Source organism: Herpailurus yagouaroundi, unplaced genomic scaffold (genome assembly GCF_014898765.1).
Source record: "Herpailurus yagouaroundi ecotype Mexico unplaced genomic scaffold, PumYag 140, whole genome shotgun sequence".
Classification (NCBI taxonomy): Eukaryota; Metazoa; Chordata; class Mammalia; order Carnivora; family Felidae; genus Herpailurus; species Herpailurus yagouaroundi.
Window position 1 is genome coordinate 85,089,802 of NW_024412395.1, and position 12,452 is coordinate 85,102,253.

Genomic DNA, 12,452 nt, shown 5'->3' on the forward strand with positions numbered 1-12,452 from the left:
TTTTTTTTTTTTAATTTTTTTTAATGTTTGTTTATTTTTGAGACAGAGACAGATTGAGCATGAACAGGGGAGGGTCAGAGAGAGAGGGAGACACAGAATCCGAAGCAGGCTCCAGGCTCTGAGCTGTCAGCACATAGCCCGATGTGGGGCCGGAACTCACGAACCGTGAGATCATGACCTGAGCCGAAGTCGGAGGCTCAGCCGACTGAGCCACCCAGGTGCCCCCAGCAACTTCTAATAATTTATAAATTTATAATAATCAGCCAGTGCTTCGTAGGTGCTCAGTTAATGTTTGTTCTACGGAGACTGCTTAACATAACATAAATCTAAAGGTATTTAGAATGTAGTTTTTGATTTCCTGAGGGAAGTTGAATTTGGGGTATTCAGTGTAGAGTGAGTAGACATGTTTTGGGACATGATGGTCCCATATATGATGGCCACCACATTGGCTTCCTGATTGCCCTTTCTTTTTCTGTAGGCGTGTGACATTCCACTATAAGAGAAGCAGTCTGAGTTACTTTGGAGGTGTCTGTTCTCGCACAAGGGGCGTTGGCGTGAATGAGGTAAATTTGATCAATTTTCTTAAAGTAGAGCTTTATCTTTGCATCTGATCTCTTTCTTCCCTGTGGCCTAGTTTACATCCCTCTTGGGCTTGTTTAAAATGACAGTGACACCTGGAATAAGATATAAGTGATTTCTATTAGTAAATAGAACCCAAAGTGGTCTTTGGTGTTAAAAAAGAGGTATTGCTTCATTTCATAATGATAGTATTTCATATTTATCAGGCAAACGCATGCCAAAGATTGACCCAGATATTTTTTTCAACTCTATGGATAAATTTTTATAAACTTATTACTCCTTTCCTGATAACTTTAAGTTATAATGCTCTCCTGCGGATGTTAGGTTTTAATTCATTTAAATCAAAGAATGTGTGATTATATTTAATCAGTATCTTTGGTTCCTCCCTATGTAAAATTTTCATTTTTATGCCTTCTACCTGTCTATCTATAGAATTCATTGAAACAAATGTTTCCTTCATCTCATTGTTTGGATTCCAGTACCTTCATTTATATAAAGGAAATTCTTACAACAGTTGGCGACAGCACTCAAAAAGGCTGAACCAACTATAGCTAAACCCTGATAAATGCCAGGATATATTATAACAAGTTGTAGCCAATAGCCATCATTCAGTAGAGGCCTCTCTGAGGCCTCTCTGAGCCATCATTCTGTCAAGGCCTCTCTCTCGACATATTTCTAGTAAGTTGAATTTATTCTTGGTTTGGAATGAGTTGGATTGGGGCACAGCCTTTTACGAATTGTATCTTATGTTTCCATGTGAGAGCATCAAGTTCTGAGAGATGCCACATAGGAAGAGAGGCGTTCTGCTTCTTGGGCCCAGTTGCAAGGAAGAGGTGCTGAGGAACGTATGCCGTCTTTTGATGCTGTGAGGCTCTGCTTAGGGAACTGAGATGATATGTGGTGATGATTAAGAAATAATAACTAGCTTTGTGCACTCTCTCAAATGTTTCCCACACACTTTCAACTCTGAAAAACAGTATGGTCTTCCAATGGCAGTGGCACAAGTATTATCGCAGAGCCTGGCTCAAAACCTTGGAATCCAATGGGAACCTTCTAGCAGAAAGCCAAGTATGTACATTGACCTTCTTACTCACTTTCATGTGCCATTCTGTCTATATAATGCATGTCCGGTCAATAAATAAATATTGTTCATTCCTAAGTCATTATAGTTTAATTGTAGTCTACTTCCTTCCTCTTAAAAAAGATGATCAAATGAGCGACTTAAGGTAATTTTTAATCCGTTTGGGTTGTAGATATCTCTCCTTTAAAATTCATAAAATCATACTCACTTTCTCAGAGTGGGATCAGGTCTTTCTCACACTGCAGAATGTTGGGGGTGAGGTCGATGAGTACTCACTCTCTGGGTTCTAAGCAGCGGAGTATAGAAACTGGATGCCAGTGAGACTCCATCAGGGAGTTATTAATAGTACATTTGGATCAAGGAATAGCTTAGATCTACTATAAGAAAGCAGCGCCAACTCTAATTAAAATTCCCCACCTACCTACCTCCAACTGAACTCACTCACATGGTCCCATCAGAAGAGTTCAAGAAGAAGCCTCCCCTCCAGGCAGCTCTGCCCTAGGGCCCTTTAAGCCTGGGAATGGGTGGTAGATGATAACACTCTAGTGGGCAGGCAGTGCCAGGAGGGAGTCCACACAGGGCCCCAGATCCCATCCAGTGGGAAAGTGCAGCCAGTGACGGCTGGTGTCACTCTCCTCACTAATCAGAAGAGAGGAAGATGGAAAGACAGGACTGAGCTTCTGGTAGCAAAATATCCAAGGCCCACAATGGTTTTAGGAGTCCATGAAAAATTTGAATTTCTTTAAAAATCAGAATGAAATCCAACCTGGATTATATTAGTCTTTAAACCAACAAAGTAGCAAAATACAATTTCTAATACACTTTGGTGGCACGAGGCCAAAGTGCCTAAGGCTCACAAAAATAATAATGCGACCTTGTGGATAAAAGGACCGAGGTATTCACTCAAATTATTCTCTTAAGTGGAAGTCTGCTCCCCTCTGTGAAACTATCAGACGCTTAAAGGTCTCCTTGCCCCCCTCACTTCCCCAAAGAAGAAAAGGACAACAATCTACGTTCACATTATTCTACATTTTATACTTTAAAAAAAAAATATTTTTTTAATGTTTGTTTACTTCTGAGAGAGAGAGAGACCTAGAGCACAAGTAGGGGCAGAGAGAGAGGGAGACACAGAATCCGAAGCAGGGTCCAGGCTCTGAGCTGTCAGCACAGAGCCCGATTCAGGGCTCCAACCCATGGGCCGTGAGATCATGACCTGAGCCGAAGTCAGATGCTTAACCAACGAAGCCACCCAGGCACCCTGATTTTATACTTTTTTGACGACTCTCAAATAATTGTCATTAATGCACATGTTATGGGAACTTGAAACAAAATACATATCCACGGGCTTCTCAATTTCCTTTTTGGACGTATTAAGTCATCACTTTGTGGGTGTATTAAGTCTGGTGGCACTTTGCAAATATCCATAAACTTTCATTTATTAATATCTTGCTCAGAGTATTTGCTTTCCCAAGGAAACACACAGTACACATCAAAGGAGGTATTTGGGGTTCCATCAGCGGGATAGATGGCTTTAAAATCTGAAAGAGTAAGGCCAGGTATATGGCCTTGCTTGAGAAGGCTGGGGCTGTGAAGAGGCCAGAGCCGGGGTCAGCCGAGACGTGTTACAGAGTTGGGTGAGGGTCTGCGGTGAGAAGTAGGGGTTCATTACTGATGCCTGGAGTAGTTCCTTCCTAACATGTTATATTCCTTTGTGAATTATTTGTTTAGGTAGATAGTTCATTAGTTCCGAACTTCGATTTTTGAAAAAATCCCATCTGGAGTCTTTCTGTAAACACATCTGTGTTTATGATAGAAAAAAGAATAGGAAAAATAAAAGAACAGCCCATTACTGTATCAGTATGGCAGCGTCTGACATCCATGTTGAGTTTATGACTATTGTTTAATTTAAATGACTATTTACACTTTTATTTTAGAATGCTCTCTTGTCCTAAACCTTTTAGCGTAGTGTTCTTCAAGTTCTGGCCCAACCTCACCTTGACTGGAGCAAATGGAATTCTCTCCTGGAACCTCCGTGTGCTCTGTTGGCAGAGCTTCAGTGATGACTCGTTGTATCTGGGCAAGCGAGCCTTCCAGCTCACAGAGCACATACAGGCGCTCATCTTGCATGAGCCCGCGACCCACTCTGGGAGATAGGCAGAGAGGTTATTCCCCGTTTTCCTCATCAGGTGGAGTTTGGACCAGAACTCAGGCTTTTCATTTCCAGACCAGGCTACTTTTCCCTAAACATTAATTGAGTTCTCTGAGTTACAAACACGAAGAGAGGCACAGTTTTATTCCTTAGCAGCTGTTGTCTTAGGGAGCAACCTATACTTCTGGAAAGGATAAAGAAGTATTGTTTTAAAAGAAATAGGTTTTGTTTGGAGAGACCTCACGTTCTGTATCTTTAGGACATGAAATTGGTGATGAGAATTATCTCAAGAGCTGCAGTGCAAAGTGAAGATGTGACTTTTGTTGTTTCTCTCTTTTTTTTTTTTTCTTGCTTATTATTTCATCGGACTAGAATGTGACTGCACAGAGTCCTGGGGTGGCTGCATCATGGAAGAAACAGGGTAAAACTTCATTATATATGCATTTGAAATATACCTTTCACTGAAATTTCTGTTTATGATTAGATACACAGTCTCCCAAGTACTGGTCTCTTAGGTTCAATACTCAGTATAAATTCAATAATTAATTATCTTGTATTTTAAAAATGGAAGGACTAATTTGCCTTATATTTTAATTTTTTGCTTAAATTTGTCGATAATAAAATATAGTAATAACTGCTGTTTCTTTCTATTGACCTTTAAAGGAAGCACATTATTAAATGCTTCTAAGTTTAGCAGAGGCATTAATTTTTTAGTGCACTTAGAATAAAAGCTGGTTGTCTGCCTGAAGCAGTCAATGAAAATCTATTTATCAATTTATATTTTAAGGAACTCTCCAATAGACATGTTTGCCATAGTAAAAATTGCACTATATTGCTTATATAATCAATACAGCTTTTTTGGTTCTTGAGGTAGCTTTATTGTGTCTAAATTAGGTATCTCCTATTGATAGAAATTTGAACATTTTCTCACCTCTCTCTTCTTGTGAGGACACTTTGGGAACTAGCGCCCCTTTCTAGTTGCCGTTGCAGCTGTGAACCAAAGCCTGGAAACATTGCCCCGGCCCCTGCACCCACAGGAGCCACTGGCCCATGGCCATCTAAGCTAGAGCCCACCCCTTCTAGCTGGAAGAGGTTTTCTCACCCGTTTTGTCTCTCTTGTTCCTTCTGCCCATGCCAGATACCTGCTCCACGCATCACCCATTTCTGGTCCTACCCCCATCCCGAGGAGCCCCAGTGGCCAGAGGCCCTGACCTACTCATGCAGAGTCCCTTCCTTACTCTTCCCCGGGAGTCCTGCTCATGGGGAAAAGACGAGTGTGAGTGCGAGGGTTTGCACAGAGAGTCAACATTCCGCCTGCTGCTTTAGGACATAGGTTTCTAGAAATGTAGTTTAAACGGGAAACCGTTAGCCTTCATGCTCCCCTTACTGTTGCACCACAATTTAGTAACATTATGGGTTAAACAGCATTTTCAAGGACTACTCTAGGAAGGTAACACTATTGATAATATTGCTTCTAAAGGAAACTGCCTTCTGCCTTCTGAACTCCCAATTTCTAAATGAATTTTTGGACTGACCACCCTTAGAATATAAAAAAACTACTGTGTGTGTGTGTGTGTGTGTGTGTGTGTGTGTGTGTATTTAAATATGTGTATGTATGCCAATTTATTTCCTGATTTGAAAATGCAGTCTTATCAGACTTTTAGAGGAAATGCCAAGCCTCTTTAAGAGATCCCTGTCAACAATGGTAGGTTTTTCCTACTTCCGTATACTACCCTCATGCACCACGTTACAAAAAAACTATTGGATTACATCTCGGAATAAGCGGCCTGTCACTCTCAAACAAGTACTGTGACAAATATGCCCGAGGAATCAGCGTGTATGATTCCATTTAACCATGACCATATGTATAATATTTCCCTATGCACTGACCTAGAGAGAGTAATTTGATTAATTTCATCACACAGGGTTATATTCCTGCTGAGTCATTAATATCACCAAATAGTTTTTGAAGTTGAGCATAAGGAGCTATTTATTACCTAATTCTAATTCAGAAGGAGCTTACCCTATGTGCCAAAAACATATATACAGATACCCGTGTGTGTGTGTGTGTGTGTGTGTGTGTGTGTGTGTGTGTGTGTGTATAGTATAATACTTCTCTTTAGGGTTTCCTTGTTTGCCTCAGTTGTGTTCCTGAAGCCTGCATTATATAATCTTTAATAAATTAACTGTCACAATTCCTTCCTCCAAAGTAGAATCTGGCAGGTTCCCTTGTGTCTTTTATTCGGGACAGAGGCAAAAAAGTGCTTGCCTTTACTGAGACAGAGCAAATAAAAACGACCACATTTAAAAATACAGCCTAGGTGGAGAAGTTTTGTAATGAGCTTTCTAAACCTCTTCTAAGCCAAGGCACAGAAGAGCTTGGCTGCTGAGGAGGTTGTAACCTGCCTCCCAATCTGTGGTTTTCTTTGAATTTCTATTTTTGTAAACTCTACCACACATACTTATTTGGCAATTGGAACATAAATGCCTTGTCAACATTTGTGTGGAAGCATCTAGATCCAGAGTGAACATTTTGTTCTAGTTCAAGGGTTTTAATTTTCTTCTTTGATGACTGCTTTTGGTAAATTATTTACATAATTGATTCTTTATTTTCTCAGGGTGTCCCACTCCCGGAAGTTCTCAAAGTGCAGCATTTTGGAATATAGAGACTTTTTACAGAGAGGGGGAGGAGCCTGTCTTTTCAATAGGCCGACAAAGGTTAGTAACTCAGAAAGTGTAATCATTTGTCCAATTTTGTTTTTGCTTCTAAGAAGTTCATTTAATGTGCATAACACTTAGGAAAGCAACAGCCTTTGAAATCATATATACCTCAGATCTACTCGCAAATCTCTTATTTGTGGGAAAAGACTTCAAAGCCATTCTTGCGTTTTACTGCTTGTGAAATGTTGAAGAGTAGCTTAATAAAACTAGATGCAGAAAGACTTATCTTTTTACAGTGGAATACTGCCAAACGTCAGATACTTGTCTTGGAAAACAGGTTTTCTTTCTGTCGATCAGATTAATATTTATAGAAGCCATTATCATCTTGAAGAACTAGTCCTGTTTAAATGAATGATAAAACCATAGTTTCCCTGCTCTGAATCTCTGATTTTTCAATGCTGGCTATACCCCTCCCACCCTCCCCTCCAAACAAACATCCTTCAATTAAGATATTTTTGAAATTTTCATATTAGGGTTTTTCATCCTGCTGCTAAGAGATTGTGGATTAGATTAAGACATATTGCTTTAGGGACGCCTGACTGGCTCAGTCGGTTAAGCGTCCGATTGAGGCTCACGTCATGATGTCACGGTTCGTGGGTTCGAGCCCCGCACCGGGTTCTGTGCTGACAGCTCTGAGCCTGGAGCCTACTTTGGATTCTGTGGCTCCCTCTCTCTCTGCCCCTCCCCTGCTCACTCTCTGTCTCTCTCTCAAAAATAAATAAGCGTTAAAAAAATAAAAACAAAAAAAAAAAAACAACAAAGAAAGATATATTGCTTTAACCCGTTTCTCTGACAAAAATTCTATTTTCCTTTGGCATTCTCTCTAGGGCTTTTTTTTTTTGAGTGGTCTATTCTCCTAGACAGGAAGCATTACTAATATGAGCCAGCCAAAAAATGGCTTGAGGTATTTATGGATCTCATAAATACATATGTGTATTTAGTATTTATTATGTAGTCCCTCTGTGTGGGAAGGTCCATGTTGTCAAATGGCACTTCATCAAATTCATATACACAGTGTCACAATCCTTATCCATAATTCCTTAATTCAAAAAGCTCAGAAAATTGGAAGTGTTTTTTATGAGTTTTCATAGAACATGTCAAGGCAGTAAAACTTGTCTTGGACTGAAAACCTTTATTATCTCCCATAGTGTAAATATTCATAAGTCTTACTGCAGAAATAGAAATGTTTTTGATTTTAGGGTATGCATGAGGCCCCTCAGGGCTTTTATATAGAACATGGTAATTGCATCATACTTTTCTAAAATCTAGCAAAGCCAGACTTTCAAACTCACTGGCTACAAAGCTTTTGGATAAGAGATTATGGACCTGTAGTAGCATTTTTGGAAATGAATTTTTCAACAAGCAAAGAGATAGGATTGCTGCTAATTCGCAGATGGTATAGAAATTCTAACATTGCACATTTCATATTGCTTTTGACAATACTACTTCATCAGCAAATATAACCCATTTGCTATACAAAAAGACTTAATGCTCTATGAATTGAGAGAGCAGTGAAATCATGTTAGCCTTAAAAAAATAAAAATCAGTGACTAATGTGGATAGTTGACAAATTTACTACTATCCTCATAAGTAAGTGATACTCCTGTAGTCAGAGGATAGTAGTTTGATGTCTGACACCTATATGAAGTCTCAGTAAGGCTGCAAAAAAAGAAACAGGAATTTTAAAGTGACCTTGCATCATGAAATTCGGCTGCCTGCCTTTCATGGCATTGATCTCAATACAGGAAATCTGAAAATTTCAAAGTGTTTAAAATGGGGGAAATGAGTATTAATGAATTAATGTGTGCTGCTGGCTTTATGAATTGCAATGTATGTGACTAATTTTACCTGCCTTGTGTCTCGCCAGCTAATTATAAGTAGCATGCTTGAGGGAACAACACTGAGTTCTAAAGTTTCTAGAGTGTGTTAAAGGATCCACCACTAGGTTTCTGAAATTGCCTGTGAGTAGAAAGAAAATTATTCCAATAACTTGGAAACTAAATAAAAATGACTATACATCTTCAATTTTAAAAATTAGTAAATACAGGGGCACCTGGGTGGCTCAGTCGGTTGAGCGTCTGCCTTTGGCTCAGGTCGTGATCTCACGGTTCATTAGTTTGAACCCTGCGTCGGGCTCTGTGCCGACAGCTCAGAGCCGGGAGCGTGCTTCCGATTCTGTGTCTCCCTGTCTCTCTGCCCCTCCCCTGCTCATGCTCTGTCTCTGTCTCTCTCTCATCTCTCAAAAGTAAACATAAAAAAATTAAAAATTAGTAAATACAGATTTATTTTTTTAAGCTACATGGCGGAATTATTTATTTATTCATTCATGTATTTATTTATGAGTTATTTATTTATTTATTTATGAGTTATTTATTTATTTATATTTTGAGAGAGGGGGGCGCACTCATGAGAGAATGCCAAGCAGGCGCCGTGCCATCAGCGTGGAACTCTACGTGTGCGGCTCCATCTCATGAACTGTGAGATCATGACCTGAGCCAAAGCCAAGAACAAATGCTTAATCAACTGAGCCACTCGGGTGTCCTAGAAGGATTTTTTTTTAAGCCCCCATGGATTCCAGTAGAACTGTTTATATGTATGCATGAAGGAACTGACTCTTTTTTTCTAAGTGCTTTTAGTGAGTGAATGTATGCATGCGTGGTTTCCATGTTATTTTCGCATTGTCTGTGTGTCTGTTTTCTGTGCTATGGGACGCTTCCCACTGGCCATGTTTTCCACTCAGTTTGTGATAGTGGCTTGTCACAGGATGGAAGCAGGGTCCAAGAATGAAGTCTAGTAGTTGATTCCATGCGGGGCCTGATAGAAAGTGCTAGCCATGTTCCAATCTGAGCTTTCCATTTCCATTTTCTCCTGCCTCCTGATAAAATCCCACGGAGATTAGGACTCCTGATTTCATTCAGTGGACTTTCCCATAGGGGAGTCTGACTCCACCCAAGTACCCTGGAAACCTTTCTTGTTTCTGATAAGAGTTTTCCCTTCCTGCAAGTGGAAGCAGAATTGGGTCTTTGTCAGGTGGACTCAGTGGAAGGCAGCCCTTCTTTGGGGGCGGGTACTGCTGCTGGCAAAGGAGTCTCTTTTGCCCTCTCTTGCTCATGGCTTTGAGCATTTGGATTGGGATGTGCTGTTCCAGTCTCCATCCAAGTGTGATGGACGTGCCCAGGGAGATCTGGCCCCAGCTGAAGGAAAATAGAAATGTTTCTTGTAAATAATCAACTGCCTCTATCATTGGTTGCAATACAGTTTATCTGGCAAGCAAGTTCATAGCACTAGCAGTGTGAGTCATTCTAGAAATTTGACTCTTCCGTAGCTCCAGAAATGATTGAGGAATTTCTATAGAACCATGCATATGTCTGCACATTTATGTAATATGCTTTGGACAGTACAGATTTCTTTTCAATGAGAATTACGGGCAGCACTTTTTCTAAGCTTATTTGAATTTCCTTGATTGTGTATATCACATTTGGCTGTGGCTGAAACATTTTTATCTTTTTGACAATTTTATGTTTTCTCAGCCGACTTGAGATAAGTCACGAAATTAGATATCTGTGAGCCTTAGCAATGCATTTTAGCTCCATTAGCAAATATGATAAGTGATCTATTCTTTTTGACAGCTTATTTCCATTAACAAGTAATTCTCATGGTAGAGGTCATCTCTGGGGCCCATCTCCAGAGAATCCTCCAAGAAATATTACCCCATTTGGAATATGTTTTTTAGAAGTGTTGTTAATAAGTGAACAGTGTTTCCCACACAGACATCATTTATAGGTGCCATCACAACAAATCACAGAAGAATATCACATGATAGCTGATTATACGGCCCAATTGGTGTGTTGACTTTCTGTGATAAATTAAAACGTGTTTCCTTTCTCTTCCTAATCTCTTTCAGCTATTTGAGCCCACAGAATGTGGAAATGGATATGTGGAGGCTGGAGAAGAATGTGACTGTGGTTTACATGTGGTAGGTATAAGAGATCTTTTCTGTCTTCATCACAGTTCTTACCCAGAGCAAACAAGAATAGCATTAGTGAGGAGCCTATACTGGCCTTCTCAGTGGTTTTTCTCATCTATTAATGCTTAATCCCAGCTCAGACAGGTTAGAATTAATCATGTCCTTATGGCCCCGTTTGAAAACAAAAACAAAAAGAAAAACAAAACAAAAAAACCCAAATGGGTTCTTCTAATCAAATCTCCTCCCTCTTAAAAATCCATAGCTCATATTCATCCCACTCAAATTTTACCAAATCATGAAGCATGGTGTGTGTTATTTTTGTCTTTATAAAACTAGATAGAGTCTGGGGGCACCTGGCTGCCTCAGTCGGTGGGGCAGGCGACCCTTGATCTCAGGGTAGTGAACGTTAGCCCCATGTTCGGTGTAGAGATTACTTAAAAAAAAAATCTTAAAAAAATAACTAGATAGAGTCTTAAGAATGCATTAGAGCTAACCAACGGTGAGGTGCCTGCTAAGAGATGAGCTTACTTGTTGGTAGACAAGCCTTTTCACGGAAGATCACCCTTTGATGAAAAATAAGGCAGGAAGGACTCTTATCATTGTTTAAAGTGATTTCTTCCCAAAGTATTTGCTTGCTATTGTATAAGTCTCCCCACGTGGAGTACACAGGTGGAGACAGGGTTGAATGACCAGCCCGTAAGCTTCCTCGCTTACTCACGTGAAGTGTTTCCTCTAGGAGTGCTATGGATTTTGCTGTAAGAAATGCTCTCTCTCCAATGGGGCTCACTGCAGCGACGGGCCCTGCTGTAACAATACCTCATGTCTTGTGAGTTACCTGACAATTTTGTCTTCCTTTTCATGGACATATTAGCTAAATATCTCAGTGTGTACATACAGCATTTTTAGAACTTGCTACAAATCTGTTGATTGATATGTGCCTCACAGTTTTGTACAATCAATAAATCTACCTAAAACCTGGGGGTCAAAACATCTACCTTTACTATGATTCACTGTCAACTATCCTACCCTTCAATACCTCCTTAAGAAAGTATACATATACTCCTTCCAAATAAACATTGAGAGTTGCCCTGAATGCGGCTGAAAGCCACATTAAATGGTTGAATATAAAAGGGACAATTCCTGTGGTATTTTTAATAATAGTTCCTATAATAATAATAATAATAATAATAGGACTTAACCTTTTTCTTTAAAACTTACCCTAATTTATTTTGGACAATGAACATAAAACCTAGTGCTTACATTTTTATGTTTGGTTTTTGAAATCCCTTATAAAGGCAAGAAAGCTAGATAAGGAATGTTCATATGTGTATATATGCAGCTTATGTGTGTGTGGACACAGTTAACTTCCATCTTAGGACCTCCAGTGAGCTTTTGAAAAGTCACTTTTTAAACATTCCTTTTTCTCATTTACCAAACCTCTAATATTACTTAGAACCATAAAGTTACATGATTTTATAATTTTATTCACTACCAATGTATGATGGCATTTTAGGACACTCTAGCTTGATTGTCTTATGTTCCCCACCAGATTACAAATTGCTTGACATCGATGGTCTCTTCCCTTCATCTTTTACCCACCCCCTCAATGTGATTGGTGTCACTGAAAGGAGTTCATATGAAATCACTGAAATTTGATTGTGTACATTTAGCTACACCAAGATTAACATCCAAGCTCGTAGGTATAATCAGTGTAGACTGCGTGTGGATATCAATATTCACGGAGATCTTAAATGTTTGTATTTTAGTGATTTGCTCTTTTGTCCTCAACCACACAACTGTATCTTCTTCACATAATTGCCGTCACTTTGTTTTCCAAAAGTAATACTCTTGAGACCGTGGGTTTTGAAATCTAAAGTTGAATGCCTTGGGTTAATGATTCATATTTACTACAGAAAGTGGTACCTGGACCTTGTCTCTATTCTGCAACTGCCTTG

The 12,452-nt window shown here is 39.5% G+C and overlaps 1 protein-coding gene across 4 annotated transcripts in view; it reads left to right on the top strand.

Moving 5' to 3' along the window:
- The window catches only part of ADAM23 (ADAM metallopeptidase domain 23), a 188,659-nt gene that overhangs the window by 127,474 nt on the left and 48,733 nt on the right, over positions 1–12,452 (top strand). For all 4 annotated transcript variants that reach the window (XM_040476005.1, XM_040476003.1, XM_040476002.1 and 1 more), the window contains 6 exons: positions 479–563; positions 1,557–1,647; positions 4,182–4,230; positions 6,428–6,527; positions 10,435–10,506; positions 11,234–11,323. In XM_040476005.1, coding sequence (XP_040331939.1) covers positions 479–563; positions 1,557–1,647; positions 4,182–4,230; positions 6,428–6,527; positions 10,435–10,506; positions 11,234–11,323 — 487 coding nt within the window. The remainder of the gene's footprint in view (positions 1–478; positions 564–1,556; positions 1,648–4,181; positions 4,231–6,427; positions 6,528–10,434; positions 10,507–11,233; positions 11,324–12,452) is intronic.